At 39.2% G+C, this 24,064-nt stretch overlaps 1 protein-coding gene across 1 annotated transcript; it reads left to right on the top strand.

Annotated features, from left to right (window-relative positions):
* The first annotated feature begins 18,067 nt into the window (after positions 1 to 18,067).
* Positions 18,068 to 19,396, top strand: LOC114319751 (uncharacterized). The gene is made up of 2 exons (XM_082881253.1): positions 18,068 to 18,683; positions 18,903 to 19,396. The coding sequence occupies exons 1-2, from the start codon at positions 18,068 to 18,070 to the stop codon at positions 19,394 to 19,396; spliced, it is 1,110 nt and encodes a 369-aa protein (XP_082737379.1).
* The last annotated feature ends 4,668 nt before the right edge of the window (positions 19,397 to 24,064 follow it).

Below are 24,064 nucleotides of genomic sequence, written 5' to 3'. Positions count from 1 at the left end.
CCCACAAGAATGTGGTGTTAACTGAGCATCCTTTGAAGTCCCTGTTGCAGCAAGGAGATCTAACAGGTAGGATAGCTAGATGGGCAATGGTGTTGGGCCAATATGACCTGGAATTCAGACCCAGAACAGTAATCAAAGGCCAAGTTTTGGCCGACTTTGTGGCCAAGTTCACACCAGGCTCCATCATACATCGGGCTCCGTTGAGCCGAGGTGTACGATGTCTAAGTGAACAAGGAGAAACCTAGTTGGGGATAGCCAAACAGAGGAAAGAAGAGAAACTCAAGCCCTGCAATATTTACGTCGGCGACTCCTTCCGCCTGTTTTTTGACGGAAGTTCAAACCGACAAGAAGCGGGGGCAGGAGTAGTGCTAGTATCGTCGGATGGACAGATGCTAGAACAATCCATTCATTTGGCGTTTAAGGCCTCAAACAACGAAGCAGAGTATGAAGCACTGATAGCAGGATTAAAGTTGGCAACAACAATGGAAGCTGACGAGGTAATGGTCTTCTGTGACTCCCAGCTTATCGTCAACCAGGAAACAAGCGAATACGCTACCCGAGATTAAAGGATAGTGGCCTATGTAAAGGAGGTGCGCAGACTGATAGCATTGTTCCAAAATTGCCGACTTCAGCAATTTAGCTGAGATGATAACAGCCATGCTGATGCCTTGGCCAACCTGGCTAGTATAATGAAACCAGGAGAGGCAAGGACAATAATGGTTGACTACTTATCAGGTCCACGTGTAGAACCACTGAACACAGAACACGAAGCAATGTGTGTGGAGATGAGACCAAGCTGGATGGATGCAATAATAGTATTCCTTAAAGAGGGAAAACTGCCAGATGATCATAAAGAAGCACACAAGATCATACTTAAGTCGGCAAGATTCAGTCTGACAGCAGAAGGGCATCTCTACAGAAGATCTTTTACTGGACCCCTTTTGAGGTGTGTGCATTCTTCACAAGTTGAAGACTTCTTGTATGAGATACATGAAGGAGTATGTGGAAGCCATACTGGGGGCAGGTCACTTGCTCATAGGGCCATTACTCAGGGATACTAGTGGCCCTATATGCAGAAAGATGCTAAAGCTTATGTCAGAAAGTGTGAGAAGTGTCGGAGGATTACACCTTTGATACACCAACCAGTAGTAGATTTAAACCCAGTATCCAGCCCTTGGCCATTTGCCCAATGGGACATGGATCTTGTTGGACAGTTGCCTTAGGCAACGAGACAAAGTAAATTCTTACTAGTGGCAACATATTACTTCACCAAGTGGGTGAAAGCTGAACCCCTTGAAAAGCTTCGAGATATTGATGTAAAGAGCGTCATATGGAAGAACATTATCACCAAGTTTGGGATCCTAAGGGCAATAATAGCAGACAATGGTACACAGTTTGACAGTAAGCTAATCAAGAGCTTTTGTGCAAAGTACAAGATCAAGAATTACTATTCTACTCCAAGCTTCCCTCAAAGCAATGGTCAAGCAGAAGCATCCAATAAAGTTATCATGGATGGGATCAAGAAGAGGCTAGAAGCAGCAAAGGAAAAGTGGGTGGATGAGTTGCCCAATGTACTATGGGCATATCGGACTACGCTGAGAAGATCAATTGGGGAGTCCCCATTCGCCATGGCTTGTGGCACAGAAGCAGTTATTCCACTAGAGGTCAGCATCCTAGGGATCAGAACCCAGGGAGTGGAGAACGGGATTAATGATGCATTTTTAGCCTGAGATCTGGACCTACTGGAAGAAAGAAGGGAGAAAGCAACAATCCAACTGGGGGCATACCAACAGCAGCTTGCCAAGGCTTACAATAAAAAGGTCAACCCACGAGAGTTTCAAGTTGGGGACCTCGTCCTAAGAAAGGTCGTTGGCAACAAGAAGGATCCCAGAGAGGGACAGCTTGGCCTAAATTGGGAGGGACCTTATAGAATCATCTCGGTCCTGGGCAATGGGGCATATCGGCTTGAAGATAGTGAAGGCAAAGAGTTGCCAAGACCTTGGAATACTTGCAACCTGAAGTTTTTCTATCATTAGATTTTTTTATTTTTTTAAGTCTTTTGTTTTAGCTGAAGTTATAATAAAATTTTAGCTCGATTTTTAAATTTCAAACTTGTGTAAAATGATTAACTAAGATGATGATGTTTCTGATTGAAACATGACGAATAACTTAGACTTATTATATAGCAGAGTTGAATTATACTTGCATATAATAGAGTTGAACTAAGTTGGCAATGTTTCTGATGGAAACATGACGAATAACTTAGACTTATTATATAGCAGAGTTGAATTATACTTGCATATATTAGAGTTGAACTACGTTGGCGATGTTTCTGATAAAAACATTACGAATAACTTAGACTTATTATATGACAGAGTTGAATTATACTTGCATATAATAGAGTTGAACTAAGTTGGTGATGTTTCTGATTGAAACATGACGAATAACTTAGACTTATTATATGGCAGAGTTGAATTATACTTACATATAATAGAGTTGAACTAAGTTGGTGATGTTTCTGATTGAAACATGACGAATAACTTAGACTCATTATATGACAGAGTTGAAATTATACTTGCATATAATCAAGTTGAACTAAGTTGAATTAACCTAAATTTGCTGTGTCAACAGAATAAAAACTTTGAATGACACTAAGTACATATCAGTTAGATTAACAGAGAGACCGAGGTTAATAACCTCAGCCAATCTCTGTTTGAACCTGATCTCGGCAACAAGGACATAGCCACATGCTTAATGAGAACCCAAGTGGAACTTTAAGTTCACATTAGGGGGCAAAAAGCTAGAGAATAATACGTAGGAGTTGGAATTTACAAGCTAAAGTTGGTTTAACACTTGTTGAAATTTTAAAGAAAAATTTACAAGTTGAAGTTAAGCTGAGGTTATGTTGAAACAAAATTGGTTTAAACACTTGTTGAATTTTTTACAAGTTGAAGTTACGCCAAGGTTATGTTGAAAGAAGTATCGCGTACTTGTCGAGATTACCATGTTGCCAAGACTTGGAAAAATAACTGAAAGTGAAGTAGCAAGTTCTAAATAAACACTTGTGAAAATATTTCTACAAAATGTTTTCAAGTGTTAAGCCAAAGCCAAGATAAACAGTCAGTGGGTATATCCGAGGTATTTTACCCCGAAGAGATTACACAGTTAAGGTGTACTTTGAAGACATGTAAAATATTCTAAGTATGGAATCATACATGACAGTAAAGGAAAGACAAGCATTTAAACACTTAGTCAAAAAAGAAGACTTGCATTCAAAAGGAAACAAGGAACTTCAGCTTACAGAGGATTACTTGTTCAGAATACCAAAAAAGGGCACATCGGCCAAATACAGAGCTAACATTGTTTAAAGACAAAGTATTACAGCTAAGAAGAAAACAGAAAAAGAATACAACAAAAAATAGAAATATCCTAAATGTTAGGATTGGCTTCATTGGCTGGGGTTGTTACACTTTTGTTGGCTTTAATCTTAGCATCTATTTCTTGTAAAGTCTTATCCAGACTCTTCTCAGAGCACTGGACCTCGGCCTCAGAAATGGATGGCTTGGGGGAGACGCCCTTGGAGGCCAAGTCATCATCCTCATCCTGAGTTAAATCAATTTGGTCATTGAGGGTGGGAGACTTGGCATCAGCGGCAACCTCCTCCTCCACTTCGTCGACTTCATCGTCTTCGTCATCCTCCTCGGGCTTTAGAGGGAAGGGCACCTCGAGCTGGTTGATGTCTCGAAGGTCAGAGTCCAGAGGAACAACCAACTTGTTGAGGGCCGTCATCCAACCAAGGTAGTAACCTCGGTTACAAGCCAAATTAACTTGTTGCTTGTATTGGTCGCGGACGGCGGCCTATCCCTCTTCAAAGGCCTTCTCGTCAGTCACCTTTACCTCGGCCTCTTTATTAGTAAGTGCCTCTTGAAGCTTGGCCTCCATATCAGCCACTTTTACATTGGCAGCTTCGAGGTCGGCCCTTGCAGCCTCAGCTTCATTTTTTGCCTCCTTGGCCTTTTCCTCAGCTAGACTTTGAGCAGTCTTAGCCTGGTCCATGAGGACACGGTTGCTGGCCTCGGTTTTGTTAAGGAAGGACAGGAGCTTGGCTGCTTTTTTTATCTTCTTTGCCAAGTCCTTCCTCTTCATCTCGGTCTTTGTGGCGTAAGAGTGAGCGTGCTGGATGGCCTACAAAGAAGTAACACAAGTTAGAAAAATTTCACTAAGTGTGGAAAGACTGTCAAAGTGGAAGGTAGAATACTTACCAAAACCGAATGCTGCATCATGAAGGCAAAGTCTTCATATTCATGAAGTTCGGCCATTAGGTTCATGTCCTCAGGCAGAAAAATTGCCGTAGACAGGGCCGCGCCGACCTCAAGATTGCCAGCACTGTCGTCGGTAGTAAGAGGTCTATCGTCGAGCATGATCTCAGGCGCCCAGACCATACCTCGGGGATAGCTGCTGCCCTCTTAGTGGTCTGACCTCGGCTTCGTAGCAGGTGGGGCCTCGGAAACTGGGTCCTTGGTGGGATGCTTTTCGGCGGAGGGTGCGCTCTTCTCAGCCTCGGCTAACTTAAAGATAGGAACAATGTCCTCAGAATCGATCCGAGTCACTGTAGCCTTCGCCTTCGCCTTCTTCATGCGTTTTGGCTTTGGGGTTAGTTGAGGGGAGGATGAAGACTGAATGTTGACAATGCCAGGAAGGTTGGCGAGCAAATCTTTAACTACTATAGGTTTTCGTCCTATCTTGTTGGCTGTGGCAGCGACTGTGACCTTTGTACCAAAATGAATTGCTGGTAGAGCTGTTGGTGGGTTTGCTGGGTCGTAGGCCGATGACTCAGCACTTCGGAGTCTTCGGCTTCGAGTCCTTCTTGCAGGTGCAAAAAGTGGAGCTCGACATCGGCGTTGGCGCTGAGAGGGTGGAATCAGTTGTGGAGTTAAAGTAGATGGCTGTTTTGCTGGGGCAGAGATTGGTCCTTGATCTAGCTAAGGTGACGAGGTTGTAGCAGGAGTGGTAGCAGAAGGGGGGACTTGCTCTTCTTCAGGATGGCAAACTCCTGCCTAAAGTCTTCTAACTTAGTTGGGGTTTACCCTCCAACATACCCATGACGTCGGCTAAGTGGGGATGGTGTTGGATTTCAGAAGGAAGTGGTTTGTTAAGGTTTAAAGGACCTCGGCAAAACCTAAATGTATGCTGGGGCAAGAGTTTTTGAGGATCTAAGGGAAATTTGTTTCAGTTTTTCCTAAAATTTGTGAGTTCTACAACAAATCCCAAAACCTAAGACTATGCAAACAAGAATTGAAGGCAGAAATCTAGAGAACACAATAAGAAAACAGAAACAAGAACATGATTCAGAATCAAGAATAGTGATGAATTATCAAGAACACTGTGACAAAGTGTGTGTAAGGGTACGAGGCCAAGATCAGTGGCAAAAATAAATAAGTATGTGAGTAGTGTGTGTATACTCAAGAAGAGATTGGGCAAAAGCAAAATCATGAGACAAACATACCCAAATACATGATAGAATTTAACGCACAAATTTATAATCAAGAACATGAACGGGTTGGCAATGGCAGCAAATAATGTAGTGGAGTTTTTAAAGGAAAACACAGATTGATAAGAGAAGAAGCAGTGACTTACCCGAAGGAGTGATGCCGGTGTGAGGTACGCCGGAGTTGAACCCTGATAGTACGAGTGGCAGAACGGTGGATACTTCGCCGATGGAGGTGAACGGAAGTGGTTGCAGAAAGCTTTAAGAAGATGACAATAGTGGTTTAGAGAGAGAGAAAGCTTGAAGCACAGAGAGAAACCAGAAAATGTGAAGTGAAAAGACGAAGAGAGAGGGAGTGTTTTTGTCAAAACACGAAAAGGCGACAAATCGCAATTAGTGTGCCTAGGACGACGTGCTTGTCAAACGGCGCATGCAAATGCAATGCGACTTAATGGCGCTTGTTAGGTACGGTTCAATGGGGAAGAGACGCGTGACAACTCATACATGTGTAAAAACTCTTGGAGTTCTTGATGTAATGAAACAAAGACCTCAGCTAAGGAAACGATGTCGGTTAAAGAACTTGGAAAAACTTGGTCCTTGGTTCTAAGGCATTGATGAAAACAGACTACAAGTCTTGGTCGTGTGGAGCCGATTAATGATGACCTCGGTAACAAATAATAGAGTAAGTTTAGCCGACGTACTATGGGTTCAAATGATATAGGTTCCATTACCTCAGGATGCCAAGGTAATAAAACCTAGGGGATAGTTGCGGGGAGATATTTCTTGAATGACAACACGTGGCCTTGGTGGCACCGAAGTGCCAGCCGAAGTGCCACGTGTCTTGGTCATGGCGCCGAGGTGATCTCGGTGTAACAACCCTCATACTGTTTACTGATTAGGGACTGATTGATTACCGATAATCCCCGATTACTGCTAAACGGAACTGATAATGACTGATAATTGAACTGATTAAAGTACTGAACTAACTGACTAAAATTGGAAACCGAATTGATTGAGTATATGTTAGTTAAATTGCATTCTATCTGTTTGCCTGTATGATTATCTGTTCATGCTTATATGTTTAAACTGCTAATTGAAGGCCTTATCGGCGGCCGAATTAGAAACCGATTGATGTTCCGTGACCCTCATAATTAATGTGATTTTATGGTATATTTATCTGAAAATTGATTAGGTATGATTAAATTAGATTAAATTAAGCTAATTAAAGAGTTGGACTTAATTACCATTTTGCCACTTAAGTGGCCCACTACTTGGATCATCTTTGATTCTCATTATGCTCACACATACACATTTCATCAGCTCATTTTGAGCACACCACCGACTAGAGAGAGGGAGGTAGGGAGTTAGAGTGAATTCACCTTGAATTCCTTGGAAACTTGAAGAATTGTTTGAAAATTGAAGTGTGATTGCTACTTTGAGCTCCTAGACCTTGAATACAAGACTAAGGTAGGACATCCATCTTCTTGTTGCTGTTTTTGAGTTCATTGTTGCATGATTCATGTTAATTTGAAGAGCTAAGTCATGATTTGGTTCATTAATGATGGATTGAAGATCATTTCTTGCATGCATGTTGGTATTGTTGCATTTTGAGGTTGATTACATGGACATTAGTGCATGCATGCTCATATTGTTGTTATAGACCATGTTTCCAACTGGTTTGAAAAGAAATGAGCTCATTTGAGCAAGCTTTGGAGCTTTAATTTGATTTAAAACTCATACATGACATGTTTGAATGTTGTTCTTGAAAATGGGTTTGAATGTGGTTTTAATTGACTCACCTTTGGGGCTTGAATTCATAAATTGAGCTTTGAAACTTGTTATACATTGAATTTAATGATGTTTTCCAGAATTTGGGCCCAAGAGGTCGAGTTTGGAGTGGTTGAATGCTTGGTTTGAGCTTGGGAGGCAGATCTGGAAATTCCAGATTTGGCTTCCTCGCTCGAGCGAAGGATTCCCCGCTCGAGCGAGCACCTTTGTCCAGGGCTCCGCTCGAGCGACCATCGAGCGACGATCGCGCGTAAAATTTTAGCATCCAGTACTTTTACTGTTTTGCAGACCGCTCGAGCGAAGGATTACTCGCTCGAGCGAAGCCTTTGATTTTGGACTTACGCTCGAGCGTAGAAAGTCTCGCTCGAGCGAGGCTCCTATTTTCAGCAAACTTTGCGAAATATTTTCTAAGTGTATTTTTGCATCCTCATCCCATCCTAGGCATTCTTAGGCCTAGTTTAAGGCATCTTGATGAGGATATCATTGTAGAACACACCAAGGCAGATTAGGGATTAAGTTATGAGATTTCCCAACTGTGTAGCTTAGTGTGTTCAACCTGTGAACTCTGTAGGGTTGGCGATTGGGGAGACACGCTCTAGCATACTGTAGCCCAGAACTCTGTGAGTAACGATTGTGTAAAGATATGTTCATAAATGAATATCTTCTGAACAAATGAACTGTACTGTTTTCTGAACTGATTACTGTTAACTGAATGAATGTATGTCCTATATTCTGAACTGTATTGTGGCATCCTTAGCACCTACTGTTTACTGTTACTGTTACTGTCACAGAGATCTCTGTCGGTTCCCTCGTGGAACCACTACTGTTTACTGACTGATGGCCATCATTACTGTTCGGTCTTTTAAGACCTACTGTTACTGTTATGCTAATGGATGTACCACATATGACTGTTTGCTGTACTGAACAACTGAAATACTGATTGAATTGAACTGTTTTCATTACTGTAAGGACATTCATTCTAAACCCCTTTACGCTTTATGTTATTCACTGGGCTTTAGCTCACTGCTCATATATATATGTAGGTGTTCAGGCACCAGACCGCAGCTAGAGGCGTCAGGGTTACTCCAGTTTTGTCAAGCCAACCTTTATGCCTCACTGCGAGGTTCCGAGTTGCCATGCTATGGCTCGGGGGTCTTTTGTTTGTTTTTCCCCCTTCTGTACTGTTTTACTGTTCTGTATAGACCGAGTGTTACTGTACTGTTATCTAGGGTCGAGTCCCTAGTCTGAATGATTGTAAATATTGTGTATACTGTTCTGTACTGTTTATGTATAAATATATGAAAAGCCTTTTTGCATACAGAATGTCATAGCTCAATGGACACTATTTATTTACTGTATTGGCTTCCGCCAGGCCCTGTACTCTGTTTTACTGTATTTCTGTTAAGCAGGCCTTCGGTAATCTCGGATTACTAGCCGGTTACGGTGCTAAACCCATAGGGCCGGGTTTGGGTCGTGACAGAGTGGTATCAGAGCGATACTTAACCACGAGTTATACCGCACACATGTGTCCAAACGAGCTATAGGGTGTCCTAGGAAAGTGATTAGGGCATCTCATGAGCATGTTAAGTGTGTGACTACGTTATGACTGAATATCTGCTAATGTGTTAAACTGGTAAACAAATGACTGCTTATGTTTAAAACTGTTATAACTGCTTATAGTGAAATGGACAATGCAAATGAACCTGAATCCTCGTCTACCGAGGCAAGAATGGAAAGAATGGAAAGAATGATAGAACTGATAACTGCTAGACTTGAACAACAACAGAACCAACCGCCCCCACCTCCTCCTCCGGTACAGCCGGAACCTAATGCGAATGTGGATGATGGGGATATTATTGCTCTCACCCATAAATTCAGCAAGATGAAACCGCCATCCTTTCAGGGAGGCCTTGAACCGTTAAAAGCTGAAGCTTGGGTTCTGGAAACAGAAAAATTATTCGAAGTGTTTCCGTGCTCAGAAGCGAACAAAGTATTGTTAGCTACCTTCACCCTGCAAGAAGAGGCTAGAAGGTGGTGGATGTTAATCCGTGATACAAATACCGTTATGACTTGGGCTCAGTTCAAGGAGTCCTTCTTTGAAAAGTATTTCCCTCAATGTGTTAGGGATAGAAAAGTGACTGAATTTGAACAGCTGAAGCAGGGCACACTGACTGTTGCGGAATACGAGACGAAATTCACCGAGCTTGCCAAATATGCACCGCATATGGTGGATACTGAGTATAAGAAGGCCAGGAAATTTGAAGGCGGCCTTAATGTGGCAATACTTGACCGGATAAATGTTTTGAAATTACCGACTTTTGTGGGTGTTCTCGACCGGGCATTGATGGCCGAGTCGAACATTGCAGCGGTGAAGCAATCTGAAAACACCAACAACTGAATGGCATGGTAAGAGGCAGGGTTTCAAATTCAAGAATGGCAAGCACAACCCAGCCAACAAGAAACAGAATACGGAGTCAACGACTAGCCCCAGCCAAGGGAGTGGGTTCACTCCACCCTGCTCAGTATGTGGCAACAGGCACAAAGGGGTTTGTCACAAATTATCTGGAGCCTGTTACAGGTGTGGCAAGGTGGGCCACATGGTTAAAGATTGCCCTTCTGCTCCTCAAGGCAATAGCAAAGCTGCAGCCAGCGGCGCAGCATCAAATGCTCCACCAAAGCCTAACCCTAAAGCTACCGGGAAAGAGCCTGTGAGGCAAGGCCGAGTGTTCGCACTAGTACCGGGAGATGTGCAGAATACCGAGACCGTTGTGTCAGGTATCCTCTCTATCTGTACGCAAAATGCATATGTATTGATTGATTCGGGGTCTACACATTCTTATGTATCATATGCTTTTTCACGGAAATTGAATAGACCCTTAGAACCCATGAACTATCTGCTAGCCGTATCATCACCCGTAGGGGGATCCATGACATGTGCTTATATGTACCCCGCATGTGAAATTATTGTTGGGGATATGCATCTGTTTATTGATTTACTGCCATTGAACATTGATCATTTTGACGTAATATTGGGGATGGATTGGTTACAAAAATATCATGCCACTATTGACTGTGTGACCAAGCAAGTTGTTTTCCGTCCACCTGGTTTGCCTGAATTTGTGTTTAATGGGAGTGGAGTAGTACCTCCTCCGTATTTGATTTCGTCAGTAAAAGCTGTTAAATTAATTAGAAAGGGGTGTAAAGGATATCTGTGTTCTGTACTGACTGTGTCTACTGATGATAGCGTTAAAACTGATGTGAATTGCATTCCTATAGTCAGAGAATTTCCAGATGTTTTCCCAGATAATCTTCCAGGAGATTTGACTGACAGGGAGATTGAATTTACCGTTGATGTGATTCCCGGAACACAACCAGTTTCTAAAGCCCCCTACCGAATGGCTCCAACTGAACTGAAAGAACTGAAAGTGCAACTGCAAGAACTGTTAGACAAAAAGTTTATCAGACCTAGCACTTCGCCATGGGGTGCTCCTGTTTTGTTTGTCAAGAAGAAAGATGGCTCACTGAGACTGTGCATTGACTACCGTGAACTGAATAAGGTAACTGTAAAGAACAAATACCCATTGCCACGCATTGATGATTTATTTGATCAGTTACAGGGTGCACAAATGTTTTCTAAGATTGATCTCAGATCGGGGTATCATCAACTGAAGGTTAAACCGGAAGACATTGATAAAACTGCTTTTAGAACAAGGTATGGACACTACGAATTTTTGGTTATGCCTTTCGGAGTCACGAATGCCCCTGCTGCTTTTATGGACCTCATGAACAGAATTTTTAAACCGTACCTTGATGACTTTATTGTTGTATTTATCGATGACATATTGATTTACTCCAAGAGTATAGAAGAACATGAACATCATCTGAGACTTGCCCTACAAACCTTAAGAGAACAGAAACTGTATGCTAAACTGTCTAAATGTGAATTTTGGCTTGACCATGTTATGTTTTTGGGGCATGTCGTTAGCAAAAATGGAATTTCTGTTGATCCGCAGAAAATTGAAGCTGTAGTGAATTGGCCTAGACCAACAAATGTGACTGAAGTCCGAAGCTTTTTGGGATTGGCTGGATATTACAGAAGATTTGTCAAAGATTTCTCCAAAATTGCTCTACCATTGACTCAGTTAACTCAGAATGGGACATCATTTGACTGGACTGACCAAAGAGAATCTGCTTTCCAGGAGTTGAAAACTCGATTAGTGACTGCACCGGTGCTTACCTTACCCTCAGGTATGGATGGTTATACTGTATTTAGTGATGCTTCTCATAAGGGTTTGGGATGTGTTTTAATGCAGAATGGAAAGGTTATTGCTTATGCTTCCCGACAACTGAGACCACATGAAAAGAACTACCCGACCCATGATCTGGAACTTGCTGCAGTAGTATTTGCACTGAAAATCTGGCGTCACTACCTGTATGGGGTAACATGTGAAGTATATACCAACCACAAGAGTTTGAAATATTTCTTCACACAGAAAGAACTGAACATGAGACAGCGGAGATGGCTAGAACTGATTAAAGATTATGACCTACAGATATTGTACCATCCGGGAAAAGCCAATACCGTTGCCGATGCATTGAGCCGGAAGTCGATTGGAAACTTAGCCTATCTGCTTACAAGACAGAAAGAGTTGCTTTGTGACCTTGAAAAATCTGAAATCAAAATTGTTTTACGAGAACAAGGTGGAATCTTAGCTGCTATTTCTGCTCAACCGGCGCTGATTGAGGAGATTAAAGAGAAACAGCAACTGGATGACTTCTTGAAAAAGATCATCGAAGAAAGAGAATCTAAACCGAGATCGGGATTCAAATTCGAGAATAATGTACTGAAATTTCAAGAAAGACTGTGTGTACCAAATGATACTGAACTGAAAAGAAGAGTTCTGCAAGAAGGCCACAATTCGAAATTGTCTATCCATCCGGGGAATACGAAAATGTATCAAGATCTGAAACAGAATTTCTGGTGGCTGGGAATGAAGAAGGAAATTGCCGATTTTGTATCCAAATGTCTTCATTGCCAACAGGTCAAAGCTGAACATCAACGACCTGCTGGACTATTGCAACCCCTACCCATACCAGAGTGGAAATGGGAGCATATCACGATGGATTTTATCGTCGGATTACCTCGCTCCAGAAAAGGTTTGGATTCAATTTGGGTTATTGTTGATAGACTGACTAAATCTGCTCACTTCTTACCTGTCAAGACGATTTATAATGCGGACAAATTGGCTGTTATCTATATTGATGAAATTGTTAGACTGCATGGAGTGCCTGTGTCTATTGTTTCTGACAGGGATTCGAAGTTTACATCGAGGTTTTGGCAAAGCCTACAGACTGCATTGGGTACTGAATTAAGGCTGAGTAGTGCCTATCATCCTCAGACAGATGGCCAATCAGAAAGGACCATCCAAACTCTGGAGGATTTACTGAGAATGTGTGTCCTTGATTTTCAGGGAGACTGGGAAAGTCATCTGCCATTAGTTGAATTCGCCTACAACAACAGCTACCATTCGAGTATTGGAATGGCGCCTTTTGAGGCATTGTATGGCAGAAAATGTAGATCTCCAATTTGCTGGGCAGAAGTTGGAGATGGGCCTTTGCTTGGGCCCGAGATTGTGTATGAAACAACTGAAAAGGTGAAACTGATACAGCAAAGACTGAAAACTGCACAGAGTAGACAGAAAAGTTATGTAGATGTCAGAAGACGGGACAGAGAGTATGAAGTGGGTGATCACGTTTTTGTGAAAGTGACACCAATGAAAGGCCAGACTCGTTTTGGAGTCAAAGGCAAGTTAGCACCGAGATACGTCGGACCATATGAGATCATTGAGAAAATCAATCCGGTGGCGTATCAAGTTGCGCTTCCTCCTGAAATGGAGCATATGCATAACGTCTTCCACATTTCTATGTTAAGAGATTACCTCCGGGATCCCTTCCATGTGATTGAGCCTACTCGGATAGTGTTGAGTGATGACTACACTTACGAGGAACGGCCTATACAGATTGTAAACCGACGAATCAAGAAACTGAGGAACAAAGAGATCCCGTTAGTGAAAGTTGACTGGCAAAACCACGGTGGCGTGTATGCCACTTGGGAAAGGGAAGATGACATGGCCAAACGATATCCTGAACTGTTTCCACTGAATCCTGTTTTCTTCCAGAATGAAGGTAACTCGAGTTTAGAGGACTAAACTCTTTATAAGGAGGGGAGACTGTAACAACCCTCATACTGTTTACTGATTAGGGACTGATTGATTACCGATAATCCCCGATTACTGCTAAACGGAACTGATAATGACTGATAACTGACTGATAATTGAACTGATTAAAGTACTGAACTAACTGACTAAAATTGGAAACCGAATTGATTGAGTATATGTTAGTTAAATTGCATTCTATCTGTTTGCCTGTATGATTATCTGTTCATGCTTATATGTTTAAACTGCTAATTGAAGGCCTTATCGGCGGCCGAATTAGAAACCGATTGATGTTCCGTGACCCTCATAATTAATGTGATTTTATGGTATATTTATCTGAAAATTGATTAGGTATGATTAAATTAGATTAAATTAAGCTAATTAAAGAGTTGGACTTAATTACCATTTTGCCACTTAAGTGGCCCACTACTTGGATCATCTTTGATTCTCATTATGCTCACACATACACATTTCATCAGCTCATTTTGAGCACACCACCGACTAGAGAGAGGGAGGTAGGGAGTTAGAGTGAATTCACCTTGAATTCCTTGGAAACTTGAAGAATTGTTTGAAAATTGAAGTGTGATTGCTACTTTGAGCTCCTAGACCTTGAATACAAGACTAAGGTAGGACATCCATCTTCTTGTTGCTGTTCTTGAGTTCATTCTTGCATGATTCATGTTAATTTGAAGAGCTAAGTCATGATTTGGTTCATTAATGATGGATTGAAGATCATTTCTTGCATGCATGTTGGTATTGTTGCATTTTGAGGTTGATTACATGGACATTAGTGCATGCATGCTCATATTGTTGTTATAGACCATGTTTCCAACTGGTTTGAAAAGAAATGAGCTCATTTGAGCAAGCTTTGGAGCTTTAATTTGATTTAAAACTCATACATGACATGTTTGAATGTTGTTCTTGAAAATGGGTTTGAATGTGGTTTTAATTGACTCACCTTTGGGGCTTGAATTCATAAATTGAGCTTTGAAACTTGTTATACATTGAATTTAATGATGTTTTCCAGAATTTGGGCCCAAGAGGTCGAGTTTGGAGTGGTTGAATGCTTGGTTTGAGCTTGGGAGGCAGATCTGGAAATTCCAGATTTGGCTTCCTCGCTCGAGCGAAGGATTCCCCGCTCGAGCGAGCACCTTTGTCCAGGGCTCTGCTCGAGCGACCATCAAGCGACGATCGCGCGTAAAATTTCAGCATCCAGTACTTTTACTGTTTTGCAGACCGCTCGAGCGAAGGATTACTCGCTCGAGCGAAGCCTTTGATTTTGGACTTACGCTCGAGCGTAGAAAGTCTCGCTCGAGCGAGGCTCCTATTTTCAGCAAACTTTGCGAAATATTTTCTAAGTGTATTTTTGCATCCTCATCCCATCCGAGGCATTCTTAGGCCTAGTTTAAGGCATCTTGATGAGGATATCATTGTAGAACACACCAAGGCAGATTAGGGATTAAGTTATGAGATTTCCCAACTGTGTAGCTTAGTGTGTTCAACCTGTGAACTCTGTAGGGTTGGCGACTGGGGAGACACGCTCTAGCATACTGTAGCCCAGAACTCTGTGAGTAACGATTGTGTAAAGATATGTTCATAAATGAATATCTTCTGAACAAATGAACTGTACTGTTTTCTGAACTGATTACTGTTAACTGAATGAATGTATGTCCTATATTCTGAACTGTATTGTGGCATCCTTAGCACCTACTGTTTACTGTTACTGTTACTGTCACAGAGATCTCTGTCGGTTCCCTCGTGGAACCACTACTGTTTACTGACTGATGGCCATCATTACTGTTCGGTCTTTTAAGACCTACTGTTACTGTTATGCTAATGGATGTACCACATATGACTGTTTGCTGTACTGAACAACTGAAATACTGATTGAATTGAACTGTTTTCATTACTGTAAGGACATTCATTCTAAACCCCTTTACGCTTTATGTTATTCACTGGCTTTAGCTCACTGCTCATATATATATGTAGGTGTTCAGGCACCAAACCGCAGCTAGAGGCGTCAGGGTTACTCCAGTTTTGTCAAGCCAGCCTTTGTGCCTCACTGCGAGGTTCCGAGTTGCCATGCTATGGCTCGGGGGTCTTTTGTTTGTTTTTCCCCCTTCTGTACTGTTTTACTGTTCTGTATAGACCGAGTGTTACTGTACTGTTATCTAGGGTCGAGTCCCTAGTCTGAATGATTGTAAATATTGTGTATACTGTTCTGTACTGTTTATGTATAAATATATGAAAAGCCTTTTTGCATACATAATGTCACAGCTCAATGGACACTATTTATTTACTGTATTGGCTTCCGCCAGGCCCTGTACTCTGTTTTACTGTATTTCTGTTAAGCAGGCCTTCGGTAATCTCGGATTACTGGCCGGTTACGGTGCTAAACCCATAGGGCCGGGTTTGGGTCGTGACACTCGGCTAGGCCGAGATTATCTGCGGAGATACCAAAATCCGAGATAAACGGATAAGCTATAAGAGTCCTAGAATGGGAGAAGACCTTAGTCTGGATAAAGATAAAGCTCTTAGGGAGTTTATCTCTATCTATTTGAGAGTTCAGGATAAGCATTGAGTCAGAGTCCATTGAAGCTTGGCTTCTACATGGATCAGGTCAGTGTTGGCTATAAAAGTAAGGCGCCCTCGTGGGTCTAAGGTACGCTTTTTGTATTATGGCTAGTGAGTTAAGCATTAATTATTATCTTTGAGAGATAACTGAATATTGACTTGATTGTCGGAGTGCCTCCGGGTGGAAAAACCACTGCCGGAGTCTCATCTTTCTGTTACAGGTCGTTCGGGCGCAATCTATTATGCCGGTGTTTTCCAGTTGAGTACCTGATTGGCAGTATGGTCAGAAAATAACACACACAAAACCCATGTCCCATTGTTAGAGAGAGAGAGAGAGAGAGAGAGAGAGAGAGAGAGAGATATGGATTTACAAGGTGGATGTTTGGAAAGTTGTTATTTTAGTAGGTTTTTTTAGTTTTTGATTATTTTAGGAGGTTAAATTTTTTTTGGGAAGATAGTTGGTTTTTTTGTAGTTAGATGTGATGTTTGTGATAGAAAAAGTAGAATGATTATAGGTTTAATGTGACATTTTGTCTGGATTTTTTTTTTTTTTTAAATTTTTTAACCAATTTTGTGTTTTAGTGTTTTTTTAGCAAGAAAAAAAAAAAAAACAACAAAAAAACACTTCCCAATTGATACTTCAAATATTACAAAAGACATTGGGAGAGAGAACAATGTTGTTTATATAAGACATTAGAAGGACGTTGGATGAAGTGTTTGTCTTGTTGGATTGGCGTGAAGACAAAGTCATCTTTTTTATTTGAAATATGTTTATATATTCATAAAATATCTAGAAATTTATGTAAGATGTAAGTTTAGACTGATATGGTTTGATCGTGAGTTACAATCAAGATAATTTTAGTTTACACATTTTTAAAGCTTGAGTATATGTTTTGAAGTAAAAAGACTTTATTATATATATATATATATATATTTTTTTTTTTTTATTTTTGATACAATAAAAGTTTATTATGTGAGGGAGTCTACCGCAATCCAAGACCAAGGCAAGCCACATGCCCCAACGATGACTTATATTAAACTTATAGATTCCCTAAAAGGATTTATTATACTTTCTACCTCTAAACTATTGCTATATTATCTACTTATTTCTTAAACTATCGATTGAATCTATTAAATACTTAAAATATATAAATAAAAATCAGGTTAGTTTCTAAACTATTGATTGAATCTATTAAGTTCCTAAAGTATTTAATTCAAACTTATTTAGTCTCTGAAAAAAATTAAAAAATTAAATATAAGTCATAAGTATTATAAATTAGTAAAAGACCCTACCTAGTTAAGATTTTATTCTAAAAAAATCTTAAATTTTTATTTTGTGTTTGAAAAGTGAATGTCAGCTCTCCTATTGAATTTTCTTTATAAGGGTAAGGGTAATTTTTTAATAATTTTTTTACTTATCTTCTACAATAACTACTTGCTTTCCTTTATCCTTATTTTGTATTATATGTCGGATTTTGTTTATAATTTATAATTGGTTGTCTTTAAGAGCATCTCCAACGGTTCACCTAATATTTCACCAAATTTGAGTTAAAAAATGGCCATTTCCTTAATTTGATATTTCACACTCCAACGGTTCACCTTCATCAAATCTCATTCAGGACAACCGGATGGTCGACCGGACCGGTCGACCGGGTCAAGGAAATTTTTTTTTTTTAAACCTTTCTAACTGTGTTGAACCAACCACTGAACTGTTTGAACCAACCAATGTGAACTGACCGATGTGAACTAGTAGGGGGCGACCGGTTGGTTGACCGGCCGGTCTACCGCCCGGTCGACCGGTAATCTTAATTTTTTTTTTTTTGATTTCCCTCCATTTCTGTTCCTAATTCTTTTCCTATTTGTTTTTCCCTCCATTGGTTTACCCATAATAATTATTTTCTTCTAAAATCTCATATAAACACATTATTATTTATATGCCAGACAACTACACAAGGATCATATATTAAACACAAGGATTATATCTTAAACAAAACAGAGGGTAATGGATACTTTGAAATCCATGATATTTACTTCATTTTCATTCTCTTCTTCTTCCTCCTCCTCTGATGAGGAGTCTGATGATGAATATATGATCACACTTTTAGCAGCTTATGAGCAGAATACCAGTAGTATGCTTCAGATTCTTAAATCAAGTGATAGCTCAAAGAAAATAGGAGGTTCTATTGTAGGTCACAAGTATATACGCAGAGATAGAAGGCAAGGTCATGACAGATTGTTTGCAGATTATTTTGCTGCAAATCCAGTGTATTCAGCTACAATATTTCGGAAACGTTTTCGAATGCGTCGTCCTTTGTATTTGCGAATTTTGAATGCAATCGAAGCACACAATTCATATTTTATTCAAAAACAAGATGCAGCTCATGTGGTTGGATTATCTGCCCTACAAAAAATGACTTCAGCGATGAGAATATTATCATACGGTGTCGCAGCAGATGCAGTTGATGATTACATACGTATTGGGGAAAGCACTGCGATTCAAATTTTGCAACAATTTTGTTATTCAGTGATTGAAATCTTTGGAGTAGAATATCTGAGATCTCCGACACCAACTGACATTGCTAGGTTACTTGCTATTGGCGAGGTTCGGGGGTTTCCGGGTATGTTGGGAAGTTTAGATTGCATGCATTGAGAGTGAAAAAATTATCCAAAAGCATGGCAAGGTCAACACGTAGGCCATCAAAAAAAGCCAACCATTATTCTTGAAGCAGTAGCTTCTTATGACTTATGGATTTGGCATGCATTTTTTGGAATGCCTGGGTCACACAATGACTTGAATGTATTAGACCGGTCACCTTTGTTTTCTGATCTTGCCCAAGGTAAGGCTCCCCCTGTCCAGTACACTGTTAATGGACATAGTTACGATATGGGTTATTACCTTGCTGATGGTATATACCCGCAATGGGAAACACTGGTTCAAACAATTTCTTCTCCCCAAGGAGCAAAGAGACAACATTTTGCAATGATGCAAGAGTCTGCCAGGAAAGATGTAGAGCGGGCATTCGGAGTCCTCCAATCTCGATTCGCAATTATAGGTGGTGCTGTACGTTTTTGGGATCCAAAAATGCTTGCCAACATAATGAAGACTTGCATTATATTACACAATATGATTGTTGAAGATGAGAGGGAGGAGCACCTTGATTTTGATTATGAAATTTCATCTACCAACACACCAGTGCAACTTTCCTCTACTCTTACCAGTGACTTTGAATCATTTTTGTCTCGTCATTTAGGTATTAGGGATAAAAATGCATATCATGCCCTCCGTAATGATTTAATAGAACATATGTGGCATCTTCGCGGTGAAAACTAGATTCACCACAGATATATTCAATGATTTTGTTTAGTAAAGAAATAGAAGGTTGTCTTGTTTGTAATCTTCATTATGATGCACTATATTAACCAAGTAACGCAGAAGTTATGTGATTAGATGTGCTATTGTGGTGATCCAATCTTCAATATTCATAATTGTTCTCTGTTCAATTTATAACAATCATCAAAATAATTTATTTCAGTATGACAATTCTGTTTTGGAGTTCTATAATTCTGTTTTGGAGTTGCAAGTTTGGTTCACTATTGATTCCCCAATAAGTCTAGGAACACAAATATGAAATATAAAATATGACATATATGTTTTACATGAAATGAGTCTTATATGTGGATCTCATATCATGTACATCACATTTCATATGAGACATATGTGTCTCGTGTTTTGTATTTATATTCCTACCATTACTCATTGATTCCCTTCCATCCTTAAACAGTGAATCACACATTTCCTAAGAATCTTCAATCTTTTATCAAATTAAAATTTGATGACAAATTTGGTAAAAATCACCTCCAATCTACATCAAACTTGTATTAAATCAAACTTTTACATTTCTTTCATCAAATCAAGGCAAAAAAAAGCTTTTTACCAAATTTGTGATTCTCAAACTTTTGGGAATAGGTTTGGAATTTTTAAAAAGATTTGATGATTAAGGGTTTGGCATTTTTAAGAAGTGAGGATTGGGGCATTCAATTTTTTCATCAAATGAAGCATTCAATTAATTAAGGGTCTGGCTCGTGGGATTCATCATGCATGCCATTATTTGTGCATTCGAATAATTGTTTTTGTAAGGATTTATCTTCGATATTTATAATTGGACTGATTGCATGCATTTCAGTATGTATATTCAATGTATTTGTATGTATATTTATTTTAAATTCAATGCATTTTCATTATTTGTGCATACATTATGTGTGCATTATTCAATATATTTATGCCATACATTATTTGTGCATTATTTGTGGCATCAATTATTTGTGGCATTCCGTAAATTATTGATGTTGATGCATTGAACATTCAACCTACTTTTCTGCCACATTGAACATATAACCTACAGTCATTGTACTATATGTGGCAAATCATCTATTGAACCACCTACCATTCAGAAGATCACACCACCTACACCACCTACAATTCATTATATGAACCACCTATCAATTCAACCACCTACCATCCTCTATATCAGCTCAACATTGCCATCACCACATTCACATTTCACATGTTTTCACTGAAGCCCTCTAACCACACACTCTACATTTTCAAGTGTGAATCCACATCATCACGAAAGCAGCATCAGTAGGATCATCACCAAAGCAGCATCAGTAGGAACAGAGGAACAAGGCAGGATCTTCAAAACAGAACACAAAGGCAGCATTATTGGAGCAAGGTGATTCACGGGGCAACCGGTTGGTCAACCGGCCCTTTCAAAATTTTTTTTTTTTTCCCTTCCAGTGTGCATGCCACTCAATTGTTCAACTGGTTTACAGAAGATAGGAACATAATTTCACTATATGTTACTTTCATGTTTTCTAAATTAATGTAGTTTATTAAAACCTGCACCACACAATAATTGCATTTTAAGTTTCACTTGATGTTACTTTCTTGTTTTGAAAATGCATGTAATTTATTAAAACCTCAACCACAGAACATGAGTTTATTTACTTTCATGTTTTGAAAATAAATGTTTTTTACTTTCATGTTTTGAAAATTAATGTAGTTTATTTAAACCTCAACCACAGAACAAGAGTTTACTTTAATGTTTTTTAAATGACATTAGTTTATTAAAACCTCAACTACAGAAGAAGATTTTGATTTTTTCTTCATGTTACTTTAATGTTTTTAAAATGAATATAATTTATTAAAACCTGAACTATAGAACAAGATTTTGATTTGTACTTGATGTTACTTTGTAGTTCTATAAAATGAATGTAGTTTACTAAAACCTGAACTACAATACTGAATTTTCAGTGTGCATGTTTTATTAAAACATGAGCTACATTCATTTGATATGTACTGAATAGAGAGTCTGCATGCTTTATACTACATTACTATGTTCTTAAATTTTCAATGGCCATGCTTCATTTAAAATACATGTCTACATTTTAATTCTAAGTTCATGTTTTCAGTAAGCATTTTAAAAGACAGTGTTTATGTTAATTACTTCATTATAGCACATTTTTATTAAAATTCAACAGATATTTACATCATGCCTCGAACTAAAAGAGTGAGAACAGAAGCTGGTGAAAGTTCTAACCCTTAATGACGCGAACAACAGCAGCCTCAAAATCAGTCATATCCTACAGATGAATTTCTCAGTGAAAGTCATGAACTAGCCTTTCAAAATTTCTCAAGCCGACCTATTGTAACAGGGAGGAGGGTCAATCTGCCACCTCAATATGATGCACTACTAGTTAGTAAACTTGAATCAATGGGATGGTTAAATTTAATTAATTTACCGCAAAAGGTATATCCATGGCTAGTATCCCTTTTTTATGTTCACTTAAGAGTTACTCACGAAGAAGATGGAAATTTTACTCTTTTGTCATATGTGAAAGGAAAGGGTGTACAGTTTGATGTTCCTACTTTGGCACGCATTATTGGAGTTGAGGTAGGTGATGAAAATACCTATTTTCAGACTGAGTCTGAGTTAGTTAATATTGTCGATAATGGTACTGATGTATATACTACTATATGTCAGAACAGATTTACTAGAACTAGTCTACAAGCAAGACATTTAAAATCTTATCTTCGGATCCTCCACCGGTGGATTGTAGAAAATGTCACTCCGAAAAAAGGACATCATGATGCGGTCCCATATTTTAATGCGTATTTGTTATACTGTTTTGAGGTTGGGCAGAAGTTAGATTTGTCTTACATAATTATGAAAGAAATGGTGCTGGCAAATCAAGAAATGGCCCGGTCATTACTGTTTGGGGCACTCTTGACAAAAATTTTCAAATATTTTAAGGTTCATCTTGCAAATGAAATGGAGATCAAAATCCGTCCACCCATTACGCAATATACTGTGAATCGTGTTGGTGCAGCTGCCAATTTAATGGGAAATGATAATGCTGCAGAAGATTCAGAGGATGAAGTCCCACCAGATGATGGTCGACAAGATCCTCCTGTCAATATGATGCCATCAACTGAACCACCTCAATATTGGACTGATTTTTTGGCCATAGAAGAACAACGTTATAATCAACGCGTTGAATGGGAACATCAAATGGCTAATCAGGTCAATTTGTTGGGTACTCAGTTTGAGACATTTGCCACTGCACAGAACTCATTAATTGAACAATTTGGTGAGTTTCGTTTGGACATTGGAAGACGTCATGACGTGGAAAACAATCGCATTGATAGAATTGAGCAACTCGTAAATGACATATACCATCACTACTTCCCTCCTCCACCACAACCAGATAATGACTGCTGATCGGTGTGCCATTATGTGTTTCCATTGTTTTGTCTTGTATTATTTTCACAACCTTTTGTTAGGTAAATTTCTTTTATGAATGTACTGATTTTGTAATATTATGTGATATAAAATGATCTTGCCTTGGTAATACTTTAGCACCATCTTTTCGAGCTTCACTCATACCATAATCTGTAATATGTTATTAGTGTTTCTGATTACTTAAATTTGTATGAAAGTTTTTGAAAGGTGTAATGGTAACCAAAGAAAAGAATAAAGGATGTATTTATATGTAAGTAGTTATCTGTAATACTGTATGTACATGTACAACATATTCTTATTTGAGAAATCAGACAGAGGAGATTCATTGAGATGAAGATAAGACGCAGATTGAATGAAGGGTGAAATTATAAAACCTTGGAATTATAATCATCTATAACAATATGAAGATGTAGCCCATTGGACTTGATTGCGTAACAGAAGAACAACACCCATTTAGATAGTTGTAGGAAATTGTAGAAGAAAAATAAAAATATGAGCCCCTTATTTGACATATCCATGAAGAAGAATTGCATTCATGATAACTACTTAGCAATTGGTGTGTTTTGTTTTTACCAATCAATATGGTATCTAAAGAAGCAGTAGAGAATATAACGCAACCATCTCAAGAAACAAAAACTGAGAACAAATTAATTAATTTCTAATTTTACATAAATGGAAAACGCAAGTGAGACATTTCATATAATAGTACACAGTTTTTCCGTTTCCTTTTCCAATAGATGACACCAATAGATGAAACCAGTAAATACAAAACCTTTCAAGATAATCTATTAGTTGTTCGAAATAAAATCTGTCGTTGAAGATCTTCGTAGTACGCCCTTTGCATTGGATTTAAATTTGTCATGTCCATTGACATTATTTTATGATCTTCATTTTGTTGTTCTCTTTCATTCATCATAGATAGGAGTTTTAGTTGTTCCTCCCTATCTTCGGCCCTTCTTCGACGGTCTGCAGCTTTCTGGTTACGGTCGGTCGCCTTTTGTTCATCTCGCTCAATAGTTCTAGCAGAAATAGTTGATAACACTTCAACCATTTTGGATTGGTTGGCAGCCATTTCATCAAATCTACTATCGTGGGTTGTTTGATTCTTCAACTTCTCTTTCGCTGCTTTAGTACCAATTGGTCGTGTTGATGAATTAGATGGTTCTTTGTGCAGAACATTATTCTGGTTGGATTGA

Source organism: Camellia sinensis, chromosome 7 (genome assembly GCF_055761805.1).
Source record: "Camellia sinensis isolate YWXY chromosome 7, ASM5576180v1, whole genome shotgun sequence".
Classification (NCBI taxonomy): Eukaryota; Viridiplantae; Streptophyta; class Magnoliopsida; order Ericales; family Theaceae; genus Camellia; species Camellia sinensis.
Note: the sequence above shows the minus strand (reverse complement) of the source record. Positions and strands in the feature narration are given on the sequence as shown.